This window comes from Simochromis diagramma, unplaced genomic scaffold, assembly GCF_900408965.1.
Source record: "Simochromis diagramma unplaced genomic scaffold, fSimDia1.1 OVJJ01000123.1, whole genome shotgun sequence".
Taxonomy (NCBI): Eukaryota; Metazoa; Chordata; class Actinopteri; order Cichliformes; family Cichlidae; genus Simochromis; species Simochromis diagramma.
The window spans coordinates 3,745,507-3,769,991 of record NW_024386778.1 but is presented as its reverse complement, the minus strand read 5'-3'; the positions used below and the strand labels follow the sequence as shown (position 1 = coordinate 3,769,991).

At 41.3% G+C, this 24,485-nt stretch overlaps 2 protein-coding genes across 2 annotated transcripts in view; both read left to right on the top strand.

Annotated features, from left to right (window-relative positions):
- Positions 1–2,626: 2,626 nt before the first annotated feature.
- Positions 2,627–9,038, top strand: LOC120721777 (myb/SANT-like DNA-binding domain-containing protein 2). Its single transcript, XM_040012323.1, has 4 exons — positions 2,627–3,265; positions 5,700–5,955; positions 6,046–6,109; positions 6,232–9,038. Exons 1-4 carry the CDS (start codon positions 2,834–2,836, stop codon positions 7,151–7,153), a joined length of 1,674 nt encoding a protein of 557 aa, XP_039868257.1. The 5' UTR covers positions 2,627–2,833; the 3' UTR covers positions 7,154–9,038.
- Positions 9,039–12,830: 3,792 nt separating this feature from the next.
- The window catches only part of esama (endothelial cell adhesion molecule a), a 53,416-nt gene continuing 41,761 nt past the window's right edge, over positions 12,831–24,485 (top strand). Inside the window, exon 1 of the mRNA XM_040012312.1 lies at positions 12,831–13,294. Within this exon, the coding sequence (XP_039868246.1) occupies positions 13,225–13,294 (70 nt within the window). The 5' untranslated portion in view covers positions 12,831–13,224. The remainder of the gene's footprint in view (positions 13,295–24,485) is intronic.

The window sequence follows — 24,485 nt, the reverse complement described above, 5'->3', positions numbered from 1 at the left end:
GTAATTTTAAAACTGATAAGGTTTATTGTATAGTACTTATCAAAACCAGCAAATCAGTTAAAAAAAAGGCTAATAAAGACACGTGGTGTCACAGTCTGGCGAGGGCAGACTGTAGGGGTTGACAAAAGGACCCAAAACACAGACTCCAAGGAACAGGGAACAGAACTTGAAATGTTAACAAAAAGCGAGCCGTTTAATATGGCTGGTAAAAAAGGTACAAACAAAGGGCAAGGCAAACTAAAGCAAAATTAACACAAACCTAAACTGGGAAATCTAAACAAACAATAAGACAAACCTAGACAAGAAACTTAGAAGCATGGCATAGGATACATGGCGAAGACAACAGACGACCTGTCAATCACACATTGAAAACAGAGGACTTAAATACACAGGAGGTGATTAGGGGAAGTGGGAACACATGGAGGAACAGCTGACTGACATGAGCCTAATGACAGGACAATGGAAGTGAAACTAAATACAATGAACAAAGAACACACGACTCCTTCAAAATAAAACAGGAAACATGAGACAGACATGATAATACAAACTTGATAACATAAGACACGCAGCATGAAACACGAAGGGTGAGGGGAAACGGATGATGATCACACACCGCCTCTTTGTCTACTGCAGCAAATTGACACTGAGAATTCAATCAACTTGGTGAACAGACAATTTAGATAAGCTCGAAAGTACACACTTTGATTTAACAGGTGGTGCTTTATTTCAAAATGACCCGGGTCTCTGTTCGCTTTGCTGGTTGAGCTCCCAGATCGCACCCAATCTGTCTTCCTCAGCCTCCTATCGGAAACTGATATGTGCATTTGCAGCTGTAGGTAATATCCTCCTGAAAAACAGCCTATTCATTTATGTCCTCTGAAATGGAGATTTGTTTTTGGTCTGTAACTTTTGACTTATGAGTCCTGATGTACTAAATAGAGGACATCCTGGGCTTTCCATTGATATCTCAGGTGTTTGGGTGGCCTCTATTAGTTCCAAAGAGGAAGGAAATCCCCCAAAAAGTTCAGTGGGAGGGGCATTGGTGCAAGTTGTTAACCATGCTTGCTAGCTTTAGATGATACCAGCAGTCCATATGGACCAAATGCATTCTTGTCTGGCAGCATAACAAACCCAAAACACCAACACCAAAGATCTAAAACTGTGATATCACCGTGACATTGTGGTCTCTATTTGAGGGCCATTTCTTTCTTAAATAATACAAGTTAAAATAATTGATGACAGCACGATAGCAAGCATGAACAAACAATAATAAAAACACTAGCAGGTTCTTTCACACTTCACGCCGTGAACCACCATGCACACTTCAGCATTCATTGGTCTAGGTGTAGACTGCTGGTGCTGCTTCCATACACTGCACATTCATAATATTGTCAATCCAAACACGTTATGTATTAATTATGTTTCTGTGTGAAATCCCAGAAGAAGAAAAAACCCTATACAAGGTGAAGGTCTATTAGTCTATTAATTTATGTTGTGGGGTTGGGTGTTGATACTGGAGTGTAAAATTACTGATGGAAGATGGACAAGGAAAGGTCAAAGCCATCAGATCCTCAGTTTAGAAAAAAAGAGAAAAGAAGAGGAGAAACAAGCAAAAGATACAGGTAAGCAGATGTGTCTTTGGATAATGGCAGGTATTTTGTATCCTGAAAAAAGATAACATTCATTAGTAGGGATTGGGAAAACTGTAACAGACTGTAGACAGCATAATATTAATTAGCCATTAATTGGAAGATGTGTAATCTTGATTTGTCTGCTATTCTCAATGTATGATGGCTGTTTGTTAACCATTTGCATACTCTCTCTCTCTCTCTCACACACACACACACACACACTATCTAAAATATTTATCTGGTTAAATTCAGTATGGTGTACAGTATAATGTACAATCTTTAATATGTTTTGTGTGTGTGTGTGTGTGTGTTGGTGGAGGGGAGAGAGGGAGTGCTCGCCCAGGGCACCAAACAGGCCAGGACCGCCCCTGCTTGTTATTAATCTCTGGCTCTCTTCCACAACATGTCTTTTATCCTGTCTTCCTTCTGTCCTCCCAACCGGTCCGGCAGATGGCCGCGCTCCCCGAGCCTGGTTCTGCCGGAGGTTTCTTCCTGTTAAAAGGGAGTTTTTCCTTCCCACTGTTCCCAAAGTGTTTGCTCATAGGGGGTCATATGTTGGGTTTTTCCTTTGTATGTATTATCATAGGGTCAACCTTACAATATAAAGTGCCTTGAGGCGACTGTTGTTGTGATTTGGCGCTGTAAAAATCGAATTGAATTGAACTGAACTGAACTGGTCTCATATTTGACGATTATTATTCTTACTGTTATGCGACGGTGGTTCAGGGGGTTGGGAACCTCATCTGTAACTAGAAAGTTGCCGGTTCGATCCCCCTCTGTCCTGGTCGTTGTGTCCTTGGGCAAGACACTTTATCCTACTGGCATTGGCCAGAGGGGCCGATGGCGCGATATAGCAGCCTCGCTTCTGTCAGTCTGCCCCAGGGCAGCTGTGGCTACAACTGTAGCTTGCCTCCACCAGTGTGTGAGAGTGAATGAATAGTGGAATTGTAAAGCGCTATATAAATGCAATCCTTTTTTTTTTTTTCATCTTTCCATCAAATGTGGATATTTTGCTTGTAAATCCTGTTGGATACCATTTTTAATTAATTGTAGTTCTTCATCAGTGAGATAGCAACACAAATGCAATAACTGAGTGCAATGAGAAACTGGTTTAGACTACATAATCCCTCCAGGATCCACGCCGTGCTTTTTTCCAAGCCGGACGTCACTTTCCCTCCCCTCCCCTTAGCAACAGAGGCAACATGGCGGCGTCCAGTAACACAGAGCATTCTCCAGAGATATCGACGCCGTTAAAGGTACCGAAAACCGAGGTGCCATCCCCTGAATCGGAGGATTTGAGTGACAGTAATCAATATCACTCTAATCCCTCGACGCCAAACCGCTTCTCGCCTTTGAACGTGAGCTCGGGGGCTGCGGGCCGGAACACGGCCTCATCCTCCTCCAACAGCTTCACGGCTTGCCGAGGGATGTCGTGGACGCCCTCCGAGACAAACGCCCTCATCGCGGTGTGGGGTAACGAGAGGCTGACGGAGGCGAGGATGCAGCAGCTGGAGGTCGCCGGCACCGTGTTCTCTGGTAAGGCCCCCGGTCCTGCCATGTACGAACGGGTGTCCAGAGCCTTGTCGGAGCTGGGATACGAGAGGACCCCGTCCCAGTGCAGGGAGAGGATGAAGGTAAATGAGCTTCAGAGGATGCAACAATAGCTTTAACATCACATACTAACCCTCCATCACCAGCACCTGGACCTGTAGCTGTGACACTGAGGTGGAGCTGCTACCTGTTAATCTACAGTGTGGCTCACACGCAGATAAACAAGTTCAATCATATTTTAACGTGTTGTTTCTGCGCTCTGTGGACATGGCTGCACTCATCCCGCCTCCCTCACATGTACGGGAGGCTAATTGCGGCTGTCATGCCTGTTATTGTGCATCTTCTGTTTATAACCACTTCAATTATCAGAAATGATATCCTTTATTAGAGTGAAGTCAGTTCCCTTTGATTTATTCATCTGACTTCCTGTAACAGACACACAGATGAATGTTGCACACAAGTCATTAGAAAGGTCCTTAACACTTTATAATGATCATCACTCATATATGTTAAATAGAAACTCAGTCAAGTGTTATATTACTGTTAACAAACCGTAAAGTGATAATAATATTTTCCAGTTGTTATTAATGTTGCAATTTATATTGATTAGTTTATTCAATCAAATTTTATTTGCACCATCTGCTGCACCATTATTAAATGTTATTGTTGTGTCATTACTGAGATTAACATACTGGACAAGCTGCCGCTGGCTCTGCTTTAAACTGCTCTGAGATCAGCTTCCATCTATGCTTTGTGTGGCTACCATTAGGAAGTAAACAAGCCCTCCTCATCGTCACAGATGGGCTTATTCTTGTTAAGCACCTTGGCCAACATGTGTGATAAGCAAAACTTTGCATAACTAGACAGGAAGTCAGCTCCTGCCATGCTCAGTTTAATAAAACAGCGGTTCACTTGTGGCCATTCCAGGCTCCAGTTGCCTAAGTGACCCTCTAATGTATTTACTAGCAGGTCATATGTCAATCAACGGTATTCTTCACTCTCACTGGTTGTCTCTTCAGTCGCTCACCTGAAAGTTGAACACGGGTCCCACCAACTTTGCATCACATGCAGTTATTTCACCCATGGAGACTTGAAGTCGCCAAATATCACTCACTTTCTAGAGTCTCTGGGTACCCACTTTACTGTGAATCGTGCGTATGGAAATTAATGCTGTTCTCAGATTGGTTGTTCTAGGGTACTTACATTCAGTCAGACTCATTCAAACAAAAGTACATTTCTATTTTTGGAAAGCTGCAGGGAACTCTAGTTTTCTGGACAGGTTTTTGTCCATGTTAACATGGCCTGTGGAAACACTCTAGTAGAACCCAATGGATTTATTGGCAGGTAGATGTTAACAGCAAATGTTTTTATAATTATTATTATTTCTTGAAACAGCAAATGTTAGCTGTTTGCTAATATTTGCTGTCTTTAAAAAGGCAAAAAAAAAAAAGTCAATTTAAAAAGAAAAGAGACAGAGACACGTCCTTCAAATCTGAGCGTTGGTGTTGTATAGTTTGTCCACCAGATGGCACTGTAGAACTTCCCTGTTTGTAAACACCTATTTGGAAGACAGCCAGCCGTTTGGAACAGGGCAGAGTGTAAATGAGTAAACAAATGATTCCACATAACAAAGTCAGTTTATGTTTTGTGTGTATGAAAGAAGAAAATATATGGTGTGTATATATATATATATATATATATATATATGGTGGTATACCGGCATATTGGATTTTTAAATAATGAAATTGTATTGGGTTTTCGACTGCTACAGTGCAATCGTAATCGCAGGGTTTTTTGTTTTTCACAGATACATTTAAAGCGCTAACCTTTTTTGTCCGTTTGCATACACAGTGATTTTGATTGGTTGACGTAAACACATACATCACATTGGTATGCGATAAAAACCTGATAAAGTGGATGCAGGCAGTGTCGTTCAAATTTCGATGTAATCTCCATTTAAATGGTGGTGCTGGATTTTTTTCTTTTTGGTTTCATTTCAGTTCAAAATGTTGATGTTTCATAATCAAAAGTGCTGTTTTGCATTGTTTTGTTTTTGTTGTTGTTTCGGCATATGATAAGATCTGTCTCTGCCTTGGAGACCGATGAGGGCTGACCGTGTTGTGGCTGGATTAGGCATCTTGCTGAGGGTAGGAGAGGCAGGTGGTGAAGGAGGCAGCTAGGTATGAGCTGCACCTTTCAGGGCCAGGCATAGGTGTAACCAGCACCACAGCATTTGTCATCACAGTGTTCTGAATTAACTTAAAGAGCAGTAAAAAGTGTGATTTCTTAAATAAACGTGTACTTATTGTTCTGTGCATTTAACCAAACTAGATTATTAATTACCCTTAAAGCAACAGGTGGTGTTTTAAGAATGCATTTAGGAGAAATAATTGCTACACAGATACAAAAAACTTACCTACTGACTATGTCAGCTTTTGGTAACAATGTAAAGAAGTGTAAAAACTGTAAAAATGTTCTTAATTGTGAAAGATGTGTTCATCCTCCTTTTACAAACAGACGCTGCGGCGCTGCTACAGCCGTGTGAAGGAGCACGGCATCGGTAAAAGGAAGAGCAGCTACACTATCGAGCAGCTGGAGAAGGTGTTCGGTCAGGGAGGCTGGGACTCCCAGAGCTGTGCCCCTGTGCTCATCAACAGCAGTGGGCTGTATCAGGAGATGGAGTCTGATGGTAGCACCCTGGAAGACTTCTCACAGGAGGACTGGTGCAACCAGGTGCTGGACTCGGCATTCCAGGAGGGAGACATGGAGACCGGTGAGTTTGGTGTTAGCTAGCGGATGACATCCAAAAAATATACGACACAGCAGGTGGTTTTGAACTCAGATTTGTGCTTTTTCCTACCAGACGAAATCCAGTTGCCTAAACACAGAGTCCTACAGATCCAAGCGGAGCTGTCAGAACAAACACAGTAAGTCAACGAGAATCAAGACTTATCCATCCTTGTAAATGCAACTCAGATTATGTTGGTGTTTATAAAATCTGCATAACCTCTCAAAAGCTGACATCACTGCTTTTTGATATTACACACAGAAAAAGGGACACAATGCAGACAGTGATCCATATTCTTGAGTCTGTGCAGCTGAAGTGGGAGCACTTTCAGACGTGGACTGAGTTTTCCCGGCTACACCTCTCCAACAAGCTGGCCATCTTTGCTGTGGGGTACAACACGCGCTGGCGTGAGCACGTGCGTTACCACTATGCTGAAATCAGCTCACAGGTGCCGCTTGGTAAACGGCTGCGTGAGTACTTCAACCCAGAGAAGCCTGAAGGCCGCATCATCATGACCAAAGTTCAGAAGATGAACTGGAAGAATGTCTACTACAAGTTTTTGGACATTACCATCAGCGAGGCGCGTTGCCTTGAGCTGCACATGGAGGTGGACTGGGTCCGTGTGTCCCAGTCAAAGGTGACGAGCTGCAGCAGAGGCACATCCCACTACCTCCTTCCTGGGGACATTCCCAAGGCGTATGGACTATACGCTATTGGCTACGAGGCAGCGTCGCCTTCTCATGGCACTGCTCAGACCTCTTCCCCGGGTGACAGTGAAGACCACAGCTTACCTCAGAGTGGGTTAGAGAATGGGGCTCAAAGCCAGTTTCATGGAGAAGGAGTAGAGCGTGGTGACAGGACTGGGGCTAAAGTCACTTACTGCTACCTGGGCATAGCTGAGGACAGGACCATACAGCAGTGTCTCTTTCAGCACTTTCAGGGCTCTGGCAAACACTATGTCCATGGTGAGCCCTCCGCCGTGACGCGGTTCCTGCAGGAGAACTGTCACGACGCTGGAACGAGTCAGACGGACGAGGCAGGTGAAGACTCACCTGAGCGTTGTGCCATTTACATCAAATTTATTGAGGTGGAGCTGGACTTCCTCTCTGCAGGCTCCCTGGTGGAGTGCCTGGAAACTGCTGTTGGGTATTCCTTAAAATACAACAACAAAGAAACGTTTTAACCACTCTTCACTGTTTCAGATTTGTACTGTTATAACTAACTTATACAGCCAATACGGCAGCAGGAAAGGTGTCTGTAATAAAGCATGGATGTGGAAGTTTTATGATTATCGGCGGATTTTCAAACTATGATCTAGTGAATTGTCTGAAAATTGTGAAAGGTGACCAGGGAGATAAAATGTTGTTTTTTTTAAAGGGGACCTGTTCTGCTCTGACTGTAGGACCAGAGCAGCTCTTCAAAAAGCCTTGATCTTATACTGGTCCTTGGTGCAGCTCATCCACTGTCAGAAACAAACACCTTTATTCCTCATACCTTCATCTTACTTTCTCCTGATTGGCTGCCCCTCACAAACAAAAAGTGTGGCACTTCTGTTCTCTCAGCCAGAACTGTGCGCCCACGATGCCCAAATGAAACATTTCCACTCTTACTGGCATCTCTGTGAGGCTGATTATTTAGAGCAGTTTGGTTGACAGCGACTACTTGCACATGTCACGAATACAACGGTCTACATTTATTTATTTTGTTTGACAAATAAATGCCACAAATGATCATACCTGAAAAAGTTTAATGTGTTTGAAAGCAGAAGTCAAAATTATTGTGTATCACTAAAATATGTGCAAATGATTTTCTGCAGATGATTCTGATTTTCTTGTTCGTTTGTGTTTCAGTTGCCTCAAGTTGAAATTTTTTTATCAAGTCTAAAAGGAACAGTATACAATACAGGAAACATAATGTACAGACACGTATGCCTAACCTGTTACAGGGAAAAACAATACAAGAAGCGTGTGTACTGGGTTTTTTAGGCTGAGGTGCACTATTTAAGGATCTGCTGCTTTTCCAGTGTAGATACATATTGCCTCATCAGGGAGTGTTTGGTTGGCAAGGTGACTATTGCAGTATGCATCTGTCTACCTCAGTAGGATGTAGCAAAAATGGCAGCAAAAGGACCATAGTGTGTATTTATTCTGAAACTGCCTTTTATTTGACTGTCACAGTGTGGACACGAAAGTGTCTCAGAGTGATTATTGGTGGAGTTATGCCTTAATTTTGCACATGTAAGAGGGCTGCAGGTCGGGATGCTTCGGTTAAAATTTCAGGTCAGAAACAAAGAGTAAATATTAGCAAGATAATCCATCAATGCACCCTTACCTTTCCAAACAATATGCTCTAATAGCACTAAATATTTTTTGACTGATGAATCCAAAAAATTGGCTTTTAAAAAATCAAAAATCTTACAACATGTAAATTTGACTGATTTCCATTAGAGGTCTTCTCACCAGGCATGTTTGCTACCAAGTTTATTTGATATAGTAGAACAAAGACTGAACCACTGATTAATGTGTTGTCTCTTTGCCTCATAAATATTTTTCTTGATTGTAATGTTTAGAAATTAAAGACACCATTGGAAAAGTAGTAGTAAAATATAGAAATTCCCTGATATCGTTCTTTAACTGAACTGCCCCTACTGACTGAACTAAGCAGCAGATGCATCATACACCATTTTAACAGGCGTGTAAGACACTGCGCAGTACCTGGAGCATCTCTGTCTGCAGCCATATCCTTGTGGATAATTAGACACTCTTCAGATCATACTGAGAAGTTATTAGCACCTCCCACATTCTGCTTTTTGCAAAACTAAATGGTGCCTGTGTTTGTGAAGTGTGCTCGCTTGCAGGTTTAAACCAAGCACAGCTATAAGACTATAAGCTGAAGAGGGTAACTGATCCTTGACCAATAATCCTTTCTGAACAGGATTTCTGAGGGTATGTGCAATGTGCCAGGAAAGGACTGTGTAGAAAAGAAACAACAGGTAATTCCATTGTGAACTGATGTAAATGAAATGTAATATTCATTTATATATATATATAAAGAAAATTCTGGCTTTAGCAAACTTGCAGTGTTCATTTGTTTGGGTATACAGTATATAAAGATGAATATGATATTTTCTATTTTATTGGTTGACACCATGTCCTGTATGTGATTGTTTCAAAGTCACTGTCTTGTATGTTTACATGTTTGAAAAACAATAAAGTGGACACTCACTGTCATTTGCCACACAGTGAGAATGGAGGTTTTGCTGATGTGTGTGTGTGTTGAGCTTTAGGTCAGTACCTTGCGTACACCACACATATGCTATTAGAAGAAAATACTGGTGATTCATATTTGAAGAGTTTTGCAGGTATAAAGTGTATGTAAAGACAAAGAATGACAAGGCAATGAGCTCATGCATAAATCTCAAGTATGTTTTCAATGAATAAACAGGGTGAGAGTCTGTCACAACAATAACATGAACAGATAAACAGAATCACTAGTTAACATAAACCAGCTGTAGGTGGAAGCTGAAGCACCCAGACACAACTAATCCGGAGAACATACATGGGTTCAAACCAAGGGCCTTCTTTCTGCAAGGCAACAGTGCAACCTGGGCATCCCTGGACAACTTTCCTTCAGGATGAACTGGAGAAACCTTCTCTCAGTGCACTTTTTGTTCATCAGGTCAGTGTATTTAGCAATGGAAGGGAAAGTGAAAGCAGTGCATGCTCAGACTAAACATGTCATTCCCCCATGAGGCCAGCAGATGGCCATAGCAAGCTACCACTGCAAAACAACACAGTGTAGGGTACACCTGATGGTAATTTTGTATCCCTGAGAATTGACATGAAGTGTAGTCTGCTTACAAACAGTATAAACATGTGATGACATAAAATTAGTGACACAGGTGTGGACTAAAATGCTGAAGGAGACCAAACAACAACTGACACTGTACTCTATACTTGACGTGTATGCAAAGGGACAATGCCACTGACCTTTTGGAAAGCAGCATTTGAAACTAGGACAAATATCTAGAGATTTTTCAGTGTCCAAATATCTGAAACAATATCGAAATCAGAGCAGTGTTTCATGTTCAAATAATAATAAAGTTACTAATAAAGAGTTGCTTTTTTTTAAATTATCTTTTTAATCTTTTTATGATTTGTGCAGAAAGGCTCCAAATCATCCAGGCCATGACTATGTTTTGACCTGTTACATGACCAAAAACAAACAACATCGCCACCTTTATAGTTATAATTGAATGCATTACGCTTGAGATGTTAGTAATGTTCCTCTTGAACATGAATCTAGTGTTGTTTCTCTTTCTGGTTCTTTCCATGGATAGCTGCTAAATGTACTGTTAGGTGTTAGATAGGAATATTTACCCTGTAAAGCCTGAACCATGAAATAATAATAATAATCTATTAAACATTCAGCCATTTATTTTTAAATTACTTAAATATAAATTTGCATATACAAGTTTTTAATTTGTATCATAATTGTTACACTCTTTCTTTTTTGCAATTTATTGCTTAAAATGTTTTGTGCAATTTATTTAGACCAAAAAAAGTATCAAAAGTCAAACTTTACAAAACTGTATGTATCAAATCTATTAAACTTAAGAGGTCAGATCACTGCAGAATGTATTTGTATCTAAATATATATAATAAACCATTACAGTGTGATTATGTATGAACACATAAAAGATGTTGGACTGTCATATGTTTTTTGTGTGTGTGTTCTTCAGGTTCTTCAGAAAATTTGTACCATTCCAAATACTTCCGAACAAATACATACAAAACCTTGACGACATTGGTATAAATCAGTTTTCATGTTGCTTGCTGTTTTATTTCTTTGGGTTTGATTAAGTGTGGAGTGGATTGAGATAGGATATGTACAGGATATGTTTTGATGGGCTTAAAGAAAAACTAAACTGATAACAGGAGGAAGGAAATTTCTTTCATGTCTCGTTATAGGTCGTTAATTGGAGTGAACAATATGTTCGGCCTCCAGGTGTCAGGTTTGTTTACCGTTTGACCAGCTCCTTGTAGCCGTTCGAGTTAGAAGCCTGGCCAAGAATGCAGCATGAGCCTCACTGATTTTTGCTCCTAAATACAAAACAGCATGTTTTGACAGCTTTTGCCTGAATGCTGTGGATTTGAGCTGGAGGCCCAGATGCAGTTTACAACAACACAACAAAATCTCATCCCCACAAAATTTGGACACTGCTTCTTTAGATTTAATCACGTGAGCAACCCCTGTTCACCTCTCATAATTGAGCAGTCTGCCTGCATTAGCCTCACCCTTGTTGCTGAGGCAACTGGGCAACCTCAGGAAATGAAATAAAGGGGTCTGACCACCTCGGAGAGGACAGGTCAGTCTTTCTTTTTGCAACAGGATGGTGAGCTCACCTTGGGAATTCACGTCAAGCCGTGTCGAGTCTGTTTCTCTGCTCTCAGAACCATGCCTCTTCACACATGATAGAACAGGAACTGAAGACTGGAGATTTTAAAGTGGAGGTGAGGGAAAAGGATGGAGCTTTAGATGTGGGGGGTTGAAAACAGGCTGATTGTTAGAAAAGCTTGAGCTGTAGTGCAGTTTAAAACTGTTTATGTTCCTATTTGTATTTTTTAAATGAAAATTCAAGGACTCAGTAGTGAAGGAAAAAATGCAGTTTTTTATTTTTTTGTTGTTATTTGCTTTGTTTTATTACATATGAAATCATAGCGTGCCATTGGCTTCTCCAAGCAGTATGGTCATGGTGCTGTCCAGCAAATTCAGACATTGTTGGATGTCTGTATTTGTGACGTTCACTGGCTTGTTCTGGGAAGTTGCTGTGGTCTGCTCTTAGGTCCATCAGCCACTGGTGTTGATGGTGTGACACGTCTTTCTCCCAGATGTTCTTCTTGTATTGCTCATTTCATCTATGTGTGGGTCTGCCATTGTGCTTCTCTGGTATATCTCTTCAGCCTAGTGGCCAGAGCTGTGAGCCCTGTGCCTGACCGTCTCTCCAGTCTCAGTTTTGGATATAATGTTGTACCTTGTTTTCATCCAATACCTGTCTGTCATAACGCCCAGCTGCCCTCAGTTACCAAACTAACATCTTTAGGAGCTTCCCAGAATTTGGTTTCCAGCCTTTTTCTCTATGCTTCTGCACACATCCTTGATTTTATACCCATGTGCTCTAAGATCACAGTCACAGTGCCATATTGGTTTGTTAATTTCAATAACACTGGTAGTAAGAATAGTGCATGTTGCAGAGTCCACAACAGCAGAGATGGGGAGTCGTGCTCTTGGTTGAGTGACTATAGAGGCCGGTATCATCTAGCCCAGTTACACTGTGCTCTTCCATCAGGCCTGGCTCAATACATCTATACTGCTCACTATTGTTCCAGCGATTAATAATAATAACAACTAATAACTAATAATTAAAAGCATACTGTAAGGGTTTTGGAAAGACTGATAAGTGATCCAGTTTTTCATTTACTCATCGCCACTTTGTTTGATTCAGCGGCTTGTTATCAGTAACTCACGAAGTCTGAGTAATTATCCAATTCGTTATTAGCAAAGTGTAGAAATGAAGTGAAGAAACACACACACACACACACACACACACACACACACACACACACACACACACACACACACACACACACACATTCGTACACCTGCCCCCTACTGAACCTGAGAACTAGCGAAACTGCGTCAAGCTTAATTTTACAGACAGTAAAATAATAAAGGTGGAACATTTTTGTTTTCAAAATAAAAGACATCGTCTAAGGCAGTGTTTCACGGACCTTATTTTGTTGGAGGCTTCCGGAAATTGCGCTCGACTGACTCTACAGCTCTACTGCGGAGGTGGCACGTCTCTCTCTCTCTCGTAGGAAAGGTCTCGGGATGACAACTTGCAGAGTTATAACCCACTCGCCGCCGTGTCGATAAGCAGGGAATTCTAGATGTTAAAAGGAGGACAAGAAGAGTCTCGGATGACCTTTGGTGTCGTTGCCAATCCAGTTTTCACTCCACTTTAATATTCGCATCGCTCCACCAAGTCAGAAAAGGGGATCCGTGCGTCAGTGAGATAAGACCCTTTCCACACGTCCTCACCTGAAGTGTCCCCTACCTTACCTTCCTCGGCCAGCGCGTGGAGATAGTGGGAAGCCCGCTGAGCAGACTTGAAGAGCTTTATTTGCCTGAGGCGGAGTGCTCACATAAATCCTGGTGAAGGACGTTGACAACTGAGAAGTGTGTACATCAGCCATGGGAGCCTCCAGCACTACTTCGAGGAAACTTCCCCTGCTCTACTTTACCTTTCAGTGCGCGCTCACAGGTCAGCTTCTTCACCTGCCTTACATAAATGCCTTCTGTTGTGTTTCCTTGTTTGTTCACATTTCCAGAAGCACACACACACGCAAACAGTGGTTATCACTTTGTATTTCAGATCTTAAAATAATGCGACTAACATCACATTTGCATCCATCCTGTTAGCATTAAATGGTAAATGGTAAATGGCCTGTATTTGTATAGCGCTTTACTAGTCCCTAAGGACCCCAAAGCGCTTTACACATCCAGTCATCCACCCATTCACGCACACATTCACACACTGGTGATGGCAGCTACATTGATAGATATTAAATATCAAAGCAACATAGTGTACATTAGAATGTGGGATTTACTGAAGTCCGACCACGCTGTGCTGACATGAGTCATAATCAGGAACCTGTAACTAATGACAGAAATGACAGCAGGGTCTGCTTCTGGGAGTTCTTTGCTGTATGTGTGCCAGAGGATGAAGGGCTGGATTTGAAGCTGAAACACCTGTTTGTTTTTCACAGGATTTGAAACAAGTGTGTTACACATGATTATGTCTTCCAGGGAAGAATAATCCCTTTATAGCTGCTGCAACACTGGCTCAGCCGTCACTCTCTCTAGCAATGTATTAAACTCCTACTTTCACTGATAGCTGTACAGTACAAGCAGCCTACTTTTCCCTCTCTTTGATTTAGAAATTGGGCCACGGTACAGCTGCACGAGTATTTTGCAAACGTTTTGGGGAGCAAGAAGTTTTTAAATGATTAATTCCAGTAAAAAAAGAACTAATGGCTGCACCTAGAAGGGAGTATTTTTTTCTTTTTTTTTTTTTCTGCATTTCAAGAGAATATTAATATTTCTTGAGTTTTGTGCAGTTTCTTCTAATTCGGAGACCTACTAGAGTTCATATAAAGGCACTACTCATTTAATAGTCAGTCTCCTTGAAAAGCAACAAGGAACTGCTGGACGTTCACGAGCTCATGAATTTTGAATCATCATTTTATCGTCCCTCTTGTCTCAATTTAACCCTCAGCAATGACAGAAGTGATTTTTTTTATTCAGTGTCAGCAATGAAAGAGTCAAACACTCAGTTTTTGGACTGCTCACATGCTCCACTCCACTCTCATATGGAGAAACTGGAAACATCTATTTAAGTTGTAGAGCCCCATCTGCTCCAGGTGAGCGCCTGTCACTTCCAAGAGTCTGGGTGCTGACTTTCATATTGCTCTGTGAGACATGAAAGCCAGTGAGAGATACACACTTTGCCTGAATTTGTTCTCAGCTGCCCGTAGCTTATGTGTGCTTTTCAGTGCTGTTGCCAAAACAGTCACATTCCCTGTCAGCGAGGGAGTTTCTCTCTGAGGGAGTATTACCTGAGTAACACTTCCATTTTGCACCATCTAGGTTCACTGCGATGAGACAGTGAATTAAGTCATTGTAAGGGGCGACTGCAAGCAATGTCTGGCAACCAATTTTATCAGCAGGCTATGATTCAGGGTCACAGGACAACAGGAAGATATGAGCACAGTAGCTGACCTTGACCTCACCATCAATCGCCCTGCAGGTGTGTCCTGAAAACACTGAGCAGTCAAGACACAGAGAGGAAATGTTCATGAATAGCACCCGGTGGCAACAGGAAAACTGTGAGCTCTTTGAATCCCAGATGTGTGCGTTAGAGCAGGAAGTGAGCAAACCTCCTCCTACAAACAACATGGTGGTTCAGTTCAAAATCCAGCGCAGTGGAGAATGTTATCAGACTCACAAGCAGCTGCTGAGTGATTGAGGATATGTCAAAAACATATGACTTCACTTCCATACTTACTCTTTTTTGAGTGTGTTTGCACTATGACTGCATGATGTACTCATAAGAGTGAAAAAGTTACGTGCGAAAAATTCTCACCAACAGAAAAACACAGGAGTCACCATGTGTAATGAACGATTTGAAATTCTGCTACTCCTCTAAAAGGAGGAAACCTTAATGAACAGAATATTGTCCTTTTCTGTCTCCCTGTAATCTTTACGAGTTACCACATGTTGATGTATAAATTATCTTTTTCACAGAATGTTCTGACCATGTTCTGTGACCACGTCGGGTAAATAACTTGTTTCTAAAAACGATTTCATGCTTATTATTCTTCCTTGTCAGAAGCCTGGCGACTGCTGTCGCACACGTATTGTTGTTTGACCCATTTTCTCAGAAGGACTGCCTTTTTGTGTGAAAATCTATTTATTTAAGATTTCCGAAACAGTCGCTGCATTTCAAATGTCATCTCGAGGGCACAATTCGCCATGTTTGGAATCTATCCCAGCTGCCATAGGGTGAGAGGCGGGGTACATGCACAGGTTGCCAGTCTCTCACAGGGCCGACACAGAGAGACAGAAAATAGTCCACACTCACACCTATGGAACTTTAGAATCACCATTTCACCCAAACTAACTGGCTTCCTTCCTGTGGGAGGAAGCGGGAGTACCCACAACTCCACAGAAAAAGGAAGATTTAAACCCAGAATTTTCCTGCTGTGAGGAACACAGCAGGAAAACTGCTGTGCTGCCCCCTAAAAACGAATGCTTAATTGATTGTCCTGCTGCACCATAGATTTTGGTGCCAGTTCACGCTTTTGGCCAATGACGAATCATCGCAGGTTGAGACTGGACTGCATTTGGTTGTCCTACATTATAGCAGAAGGCCTGACCTCACACTCAGAAGGATGATCTAGGAAGGTTTAGAATTTTTCACTCTTTTTTTTTTCACTGCTATTATAGTTGGTAACCTCTTACCCATTCTAACCCTGTCCTTTGGAGAAGGGTAAAAATTGACTTGTAAAATGTAAATAGTTTTCATGTGTGTAAGCTGCAGTCATTGTTTTCTTTGTTCCCCAGTTTCTAAGAGCATTTAATAAAATCAAACGTTACATATTCTGATTGCCTGTGGGTAGATTTGGCGTTACGGTTAAGATCATCACCAGTGGCAACTTAGACCTCAAATGGTTAAAGTAGTCTAGACTAGGCACATTTACCTCTGGGAAAACAATGACCTGCCAGCTAGACAAAACTCAGCTCATGAGATGCTGTGTTCTTCTGCTCCACTTCAGGTAGAAACAAGTGACACACAAACGCACACACACACATTTCTGGTGTTGCTATCCTCGTGGGGACAGCTCATTGACATAATGCTTTCCCTAGCTGCTTACCCTAACCCTAACCATCAAAAATAAATGCCTAACCCTGACCCTTACCCTAAACCTAACCATAACCCAATTTTAACCCTGACACTAAATCTACATTTTGAGTCTCAAAAATGCCTTCAAACTTGTGGGAACCAGGATTTGGGTCCCCATAAGGGCTGTTGGTCCCCACAAGTATAGTAAACTTCCAACACACACACACACACACACACACACACACACACACACACACACACACACACGCATTAGTAGTAGTAAGACCATCTGAAACAGCTGCACATAGTCAGCTTTACCATTGTGGCACAGTGCTGAACTTCAGTGTTGTCCTCTGTTTAATTCAGTGTTACCTTTCCTAATTAAACGTGACACTTACCTTCTGTGCTACCACCCAGCAGTTGTATCTTTTTATATTAAGCTTTGCTAGCATGAACAGTTCTTCTCAGTCACACAAACTCATTAAGATTGTCTCAGTGAAGTTGTGTTTGGGTCAGCTAATTTGATTATATTAGCTTAGGTTCATCAAGCACTGTGCCTAATTATTCACTCGTGTCTAATTGCTTAATTTGCCCTTTGTCTTTTTCTGAGGTAAGCTGTGTCAGTTGGCAGAGTTTAATCTTTTCCTGGTGTTATATCAGTCTTACCACTAAAAGTCCTTGTCGTGTGTATTTAGCGTTTTATTCCGAGAAGTATGTGGTTCACGCCCCTGCGTTCATGTTATCAAGGCATCCTGGTGAGGGGTGCAGACATAGATTCTGAAGAATAAAACTTTAAAGTCAGATTGTTGGCTAATATGATCGTAAAATGAAGGTATTGTAACTGAAACAGTTGCTGTTTTAGCTCGTCCCAGCACCGTGTTCTAGCACCGGATTTACATAAGCACAGACAATAATCTTGAAGCTTGACGTCACTTATCAAAGACCAGCGGCGGCGATGTATGAGCTATGCCTTATCTCTTCAGCAGCCGCTGTACAATTAATCTTGCATTCTGGACACACCATCTGGCAAGAGCGCACATCTTCATTTGTTTTCCAGGTGTGTCCTGTGATGGACGCTAGTTATTTAACAAGGTCAACCCATACAAGCTTCAAAATGCTCTGTTGGGAGGTGAGGCAGCGGTGTCCTCACCGCTGATGACTGTCAGTGATTTATAATATTAAGTGAGAGTGCTGCGATAATTATTAATAGTAGCATGTCTTATTTTAACATAGAGTCACTCTTGGCTATGAGCTTTCCTGCTTTAGAAGATAATAGGTATTGAAGCTTGGTATACTAGCACACTTGACATGTGGTAGGTTGAAGTTTCACACGCTATTTTTTACCACATTAGCGCTTAATTCCAAAATATGTTTTTAACTCTAAGAAGATGAAAAAGCCGAGCTATTCAATGCAGTTTCTCCAGCGTACAACTATGGCCTTATCTCTAATTGCCTGTTTTTTAGAATAAAACCAAATAGATGTGCAGCAAAGCCCCTTTTCAACTCTGAGCCGGGATTACAAGGGTTTGAAGGCTGCGCTCCTCACGTATGTGTCCCCAGCAACTGGTGCAATTTTGATTTCAGGGGGGAAGATTGAGGGATTTATCGGTACATAATGACATACATACAGCAGTGCACTCTTTCCTCTTTAGTGAGATAGTTTGTTGTCCAGTTGTCAGTCTGTGCAAGTGTGCCAGTGTGCCTTGTAATCTTTTATATTTACACTCACTTGTACCCTGCACAAAGCCCAGAAGGACAAGAACCGGAGTGGAGATTAGTTCAGATTCAATCTCACAGCATAATATATCACATCCCAAAAAAGCCACAATGTGCTTCTTTTCTTTCCCTGTAGTTGTTTTCACTGTGTTTGTTCTTATTTCATATCTTCTTTGTGATCATTCAGCATGTTATTATCTACTGAAATTCAAAGAAGTCATGTTAAAAAAGTTTGAAGTCTGCACATCTGCACAAAGAACATGCTAACACAACGCTAGCGCACAACCCAGTGTGACATTAAAGCTGTTGTGCGTTTTTAAGAGATCTTCCCAAGAGGGCAGCAGCAACTATAACATCACATTTCCATAAAGACATTTTAAGGCGCTGGAAAAAAGGCTGGATTTAATATAATGCACGTCATAAAGACAGGTCATTTCTTTATTTTATATGTAACCCCTTCATAAATCCTGTTGACTATAGTCTATTTGCCATTATAAGCAAAGAAAAATGAACGGAAACTTTGGAAATCACTTTCTGACACCCCAACCCTGCAGCGAGACCTGATCACTGTAATGAGCAATCAGGCTACAGCTGAGTAATGAGAAAGTAGTGTAGAGAGTAGTGTAACAAATTACTTTCTCCAGGGACTAACTATGTAATATACGCCTGCTTATGTTTAAGAGATGTAATGTGTAATACAATGACTCCAACGGCAGTTATCATTCTCTAAATCTTTGGTTTCATTCACGTTCTTCTTCTCTTAGTGGTCATTTAGCACGTCTGCAAGATTATTTTTCTGGTCTTTGTCTGAATGAAAGATGTTAACATTCACTTCAGACAGACAATCTCACATTGATACCTCAATCCCAGTCTCATACTGCAATTAAGTCTGGGGTCATGCAAACACCTTAATCTAATTATATTGCAGTAATTAGGCCCATTCACAGGATTAGTGACGTGATTGAAGCATGTGGAGCACTGCAGTGCTGGCTGCATTTTTAAGCGCTGCATTGACCTGTAAAGACCATGCTCAGTCCAGCCACTGGAGGTTTGATGATTTGCAACTCGTGCCCCACATTCACTGAGTTACTACTATTTATAAGTCCATACAAACATTCTTATTTTTAGTCTCAATATGGGATAAACTGTGGGAAAGAGACAAAAGAGTAACACAACTAGGCCTGTGTAATGTTACTTGGAAATGTGTGGATGTAATAGAGGAATTTTTCACCGAGAACATGGAAATAGCAGTTAGATGACAGATGTACAGTGAGACATGGTGCCAGCCGTGACTTTTACTGTATGTGGCAAGTGCCCCTTTTGTGGGTTTTCAGTGACATCTCTTCTCCATCCATGGACCCAGAAGGAAGAAGGCCTCCTCTCTGGGGTCATGAGAAAATCACTTGGTGACTTTCCCAACGATCAGCTCTGGCCTGGGGACTCTTAAAGGCACAGACACTCGTGCTTCTTTATTTTGTCTTTCTTTTTCTGTCTGTCCCTCCCCTTCGTTCTTTCTTGACCAGAAACCTGGACATAGTGGCTCTTTTGGGGTGTTGATTGTTTTTTTTTCTTTGTTTGTTTTTTGAGAACATTCATGCAAATTCTGATAGAAATCTTATCTGGACAGTAAACATATTGTTGTTTTTGATTTGGGCTGTTATTCCCAGCTGATATTTTCATTCAAACATTTATGACCCTTTGCAGCCCTCTATGTTTATACATAAATGTAAGGCGTGGAGGAGTTATGTTGGTTTTATGGGGTCTTAAGAACATTATATACTGTGGAATTAAACACACATTGCAGACTGCAGTGTCAGCCTTATACCCACTGTTTAATTCAGGGTTGCCTGTGATGTGGCCAGGCTTTGACAGTATACTAGCTAATGACTATTTACAGCTGAGGGAGCCGCAGGAGGCTTATCAGGTGGTTCTTAAGGCCAGTCTGAATCCTTTGCTCTATTACCAGTGCATCAGCAGTCTGATGTAAATAGCCCTTTTATGGTAACCACTAACTGTTAACTAATAATTAAGTCTTTCACAGACACTGCTAATTGGAATATCTGGCTCTTGTCCAGATTGTCAGAATTTTCATTTCAGGCTTGTAAGTTTCGCTAAATTCCACAAAACACTTTCAACAACAACTCAACCCACCGGGGTTGGAGTAAGAAGAGCCTTGACTCCAGCCACTTTAGTGAACACATGCATCTTGCTTCCAGTGCTGCTAACAGATGTTGCAACCAGAATTTGTCAACAATCGCACATTTCCTTCACCCGTCCTTGAGAAAAACTAAAGCAGAAGTCAATAAAGCAGCTCACAGATGGTAGTGAAGGCATGGGCTTAGATGAGATATACCATGTCAAGTTATTCTAAATGAGGGTGAGGGTTAGAGGTTGATACTCTAACAACTTCACAGAGTCATAATCCTGGACATAATCCTAGGTTTTTTTTCTTCAAGTATTATGGCAGGTCATACGCACACTCAATGATTACTTTATTAAGTGAATAGACTTCATCATTTTCAAATATGAACTCGTTTGATGCCTGTGACACACACAAGAACTCTGCTACAGCATGTATCAGGAGCACATCACTGGTTGCTAACAGGAGAGCTAGCTTCCTCATCATGGAGGAAGCTAACAACAAAGGCACAGCAGTTCAGAAATCGAGCTAGCCCAGCAGCTTTTATTTGAATTCTTCCAGCGCTTTTTAATTTAACCACAAACTGAAAAGCTCATACTGCAACCAGGGCAGTCCTCATGTCGTGTGTGAGTAAAAGGAGTTGTGATCAGACTGATGATAGGATGATAGGAGAAACTAGCAAAACCTGCAGCAGTGTGTCGCGTACACATATGAAATAAGACTAGTGCAAATTAATGAGGTTTGTATGCTTATTAATTAAAGTAAAAAAAAAAAGAGTAACTAACGTGATTACATTTTTTAAACTCTTGAAATTCTGATGGCAGCAGCGTTTAAATGTCAGCACTGACATTTATTATCAGCACTGCAATAGCAGGTAGAGGTGTAGTAAGAAAGAAAGACGTTAATTTTGGATGATATGACCCATTAAAAATCTATTGAAATATGCTGTTGCACTGATCTGTGACATCAGTTGGGACATATTAATGGTATTTCAGTCTGACAAGTAACTTTTGAAATGATTTCTTATGCAGCAAAATATAGTTTGGTGTCAAGGCTCTAAATGAATCTCCTCCCACAGATTTACAGTTGCGAGAGCGATGAGTAAATATACCTACACATGGATTCTGCGGGTGGTGCAGGGGTTGAAATAGCAGGCAGGGAAAACTGATGAACAGATGAAAATATTTGCAGCTTGAATAGACCAACAAAGTGGGAAAGCGTGTCTGGTATGTGACGTGAAGAGATTGAGCTATATTACCGTGTAGGACACAGTGCAGCTCAACCTGCTTGCCTCTTTGCTCCGTTGAGCAGCCCTACACATATACCCCGAAAAGCCGTTAACAATTTTACAACCATACGTTTTATACGTTTTCTTAAACATGTATCTAATTCGAGGTCGCAGGGGGACTGGAGCATATCCCAGCAGGTGTAAGGTGAGAGGTACTAGCCTATCACAGGGCTTTACCATATATTGCATTTAAAAAACAAAAATGTATCATTTTATCATGATATCATTTGATACATACTAGCATGTAGATTACAACAAAGTAACCAGCGTGTGTCTTGATCAATGACGTTAGAACTACAGAACACACAGAGCATGTGGACAGACAGCGAATGGCCGTTTTTTGCAGATGCTGACACTGACACCTGTGTGAAGAGAACGATTTCTCCAGCTTTATCAAAGACATAATTGCAGTGTCTCAGTGGAAGTCAGATGGAGTAATTGTGTAAGAGGTGACACTGGCAGCTATGTGGAAAAAGCCATTATAGTCACATTATTAAGCTGGAGCCTTCAGGCCATCAGAGGTTGGACTCGTGTTCTCAGCGAGGCAGAAAAAGCAAAGAGGTTCTGTTAGAGAGAGAGTGGGAGGAACAGGTAGGGTTTATGTCCCGTGTCTCTTCAGACGCCTCTCAGGATTAAATGTCATTCATCAGTCTGATGTTCGGTGCTATTTTTTAGTTAGCGTGACTCTTCATAATCCTCTGTCATCTGCTAATTTCCTACTTTTCCTACAATTAAATGTATCAGCACCCGAGAATCAGAGCCGTCGACTTTAGATAGCACATAAAAACATACAAAAAGAGACACTGCAATTCTGCTTAAGAATAATCTGGGAATTTATGGTTGGGCTGCTTAACACAGTAATACCTTTAAAAAAAGAAGAAGAAAAAATAGATATAATAATAAATAAACACAGTAATCTAGGAAAAGCGTGTTAACAGAGTGGAGAGACTTTCAGCCCTTACCTTCGTATGGTGCATATAGCAGCATGCTGCTTCATTGCCAGTGGCACACACAGCCATGTGTATTGTTGGATTGCTGTGAACTTCAATTCTCTGACGTTGTGATGAAAGGTGCATTAAGAAAGGTTTCAGTAATGATCAACACTGTGTGAATGAATGCTATGATTTGCTCCTGTACCCCAAGACCACCAAAAGCATTAAGGAGCTGACAATTTCAGATCTGTTTCAGTGGTTTTACAGGATGAAGATTGTGTCGACAGTATAAGAAAAACGGATTTCCACATACCTTTGGGAAGCATGTTTTTTATGTTTTTTTCCTAAGAGGACTAATAACGCTTAGTTAATCATTGATAATTAAGGTAAAAAGATAAGACATATATTCCATCCATCCATCCATTCTCTTCCACCTATCCTTTTCAGGGTCACGAGGGAGGCTGGAGCCTGTCCCAGCTGTCTTAGGGCGAGAGGCAGGGTACACCCTGGACAGGTCGCCAGTATGTCGCAGGGCTAACATATAGACACAGAAAACCATTTGCACTCACATTCATACCTAAGGGCAATTTAAAATTTCCAATTAACCTAATCCCATTAACAGCACATCTTTGGACCGTGGGAGAAAGCTGGAGTACCCGGAGAGAACCCATGCAAACATGCAAACTCCATCCAGAAAGACCTCGACCTGATGGTGGAATTGAAATAACAATAACAATAAAATTATTATTAAAAATAATAATTGGCCAATAATCAACATTTCTGTCAGTAAGGTTTAATAATGTATGCATTGTAAGATTTATCTATAAAAAGACACTCAGAGAATAAATAACTTAGGCCCCTTCATGTCACAGTTCTGCTTGTCTTCTACACGGACATTCATTCTAAGTTTGTGGTTGAAATCAACTGAATTTGCCTTCCCAACTCATCCCAAAGCTACAGCAGTGTTCTGAGCACACCTACAGCTCAGCTCTTATTTGACAGACAGATATAGAAGCTGTTCATGAAGGACCAATGTAAGCGGAGCTTTCCCGTCATTGCAGTCCCTTAAGTCCTGTAACCACGAACATAGAAAAGCAGCCAGCCACTCTATTGATCACATTATTTCACTGGCTCGTCTGTGACGTTCCAGAGGGCAGCACCCCCTGTCATCTCATAAAATGTTTTTCTGCCCAATCACCACCTCACGTCGAGTCATTAACAACAGCTTTATTCACCTCAGCTTAGATTTTTTTAAATATAGGACCACATCAAAACAACAGCCACCCGAAGGCGCTTGACGTTACTAGTCACTGACAGAGCAAGAGTAAATTCTTACCTTATGGATCTCCTTTATTGTCCTTAAGATTTCAATAGTTTTTTCATCACAGACCGCTGTGTCTTTTATCAGCATGATTAAATCTTCCTCCCCCTCCTCTCTCTTCTTGCCCTTTTCCTTTTCATCTTGTTGTCTAGTCCTCCTCCTCCTCTTTTCTTCTTCTTCTTCTTCATCACATCTCTCCTGAGGCCTGCAGCTCGAGCATCTCATCAGCATCAGTGTCTCGGGTCAGCCGGGAGGATTAGAGTGAGGGGCTTAAGATGTCTGTGTAGTGTACATGTACGTGTGTGTGTGTTTTTGTACATATTATATGTGTATATATATTCCTCCTCCATTCTTTTACTTAGTGCTTTTAGTGTTTCTGCATAACTATATCTGTAATACTTTCTGTGTAAGGATTTATATTCAGACCTGCATCTGCACTTCTTAGCCTCACACTTTTCTGGATTTACTCTCCTTTTCTTTAAATTGTTACTCATTCCATATCTCCCTGTGTTTTTCTTCTTTTTCCACAGCTCCTCTCCTCCCTGGGTGGTGCATAATTATAAGCTCTTATCTATTTTTCTGTCACACACAGCTACACTCAGGAGAGAGCTCAGTTGATGTCATTATCTCCGATAATAGCTCAGTGGTGCAGC

Coding starts and splice junctions, on each gene's coding strand:
- LOC120721777 (XM_040012323.1), top strand. CDS start 2,834: ATGGCGGCGTCCAGTAACACAGAGCATTCTCCAGAGATATCGACGCCG. Junction 3,266..5,699: donor AGTGCAGGGAGAGGATGAAG/GTAAATGAGCTT, acceptor TTTTACAAACAG/ACGCTGCGGCGCTGCTACAG. Junction 6,110..6,231: donor GAGCTGTCAGAACAAACACA/GTAAGTCAACGA, acceptor TATTACACACAG/AAAAAGGGACACAATGCAGA.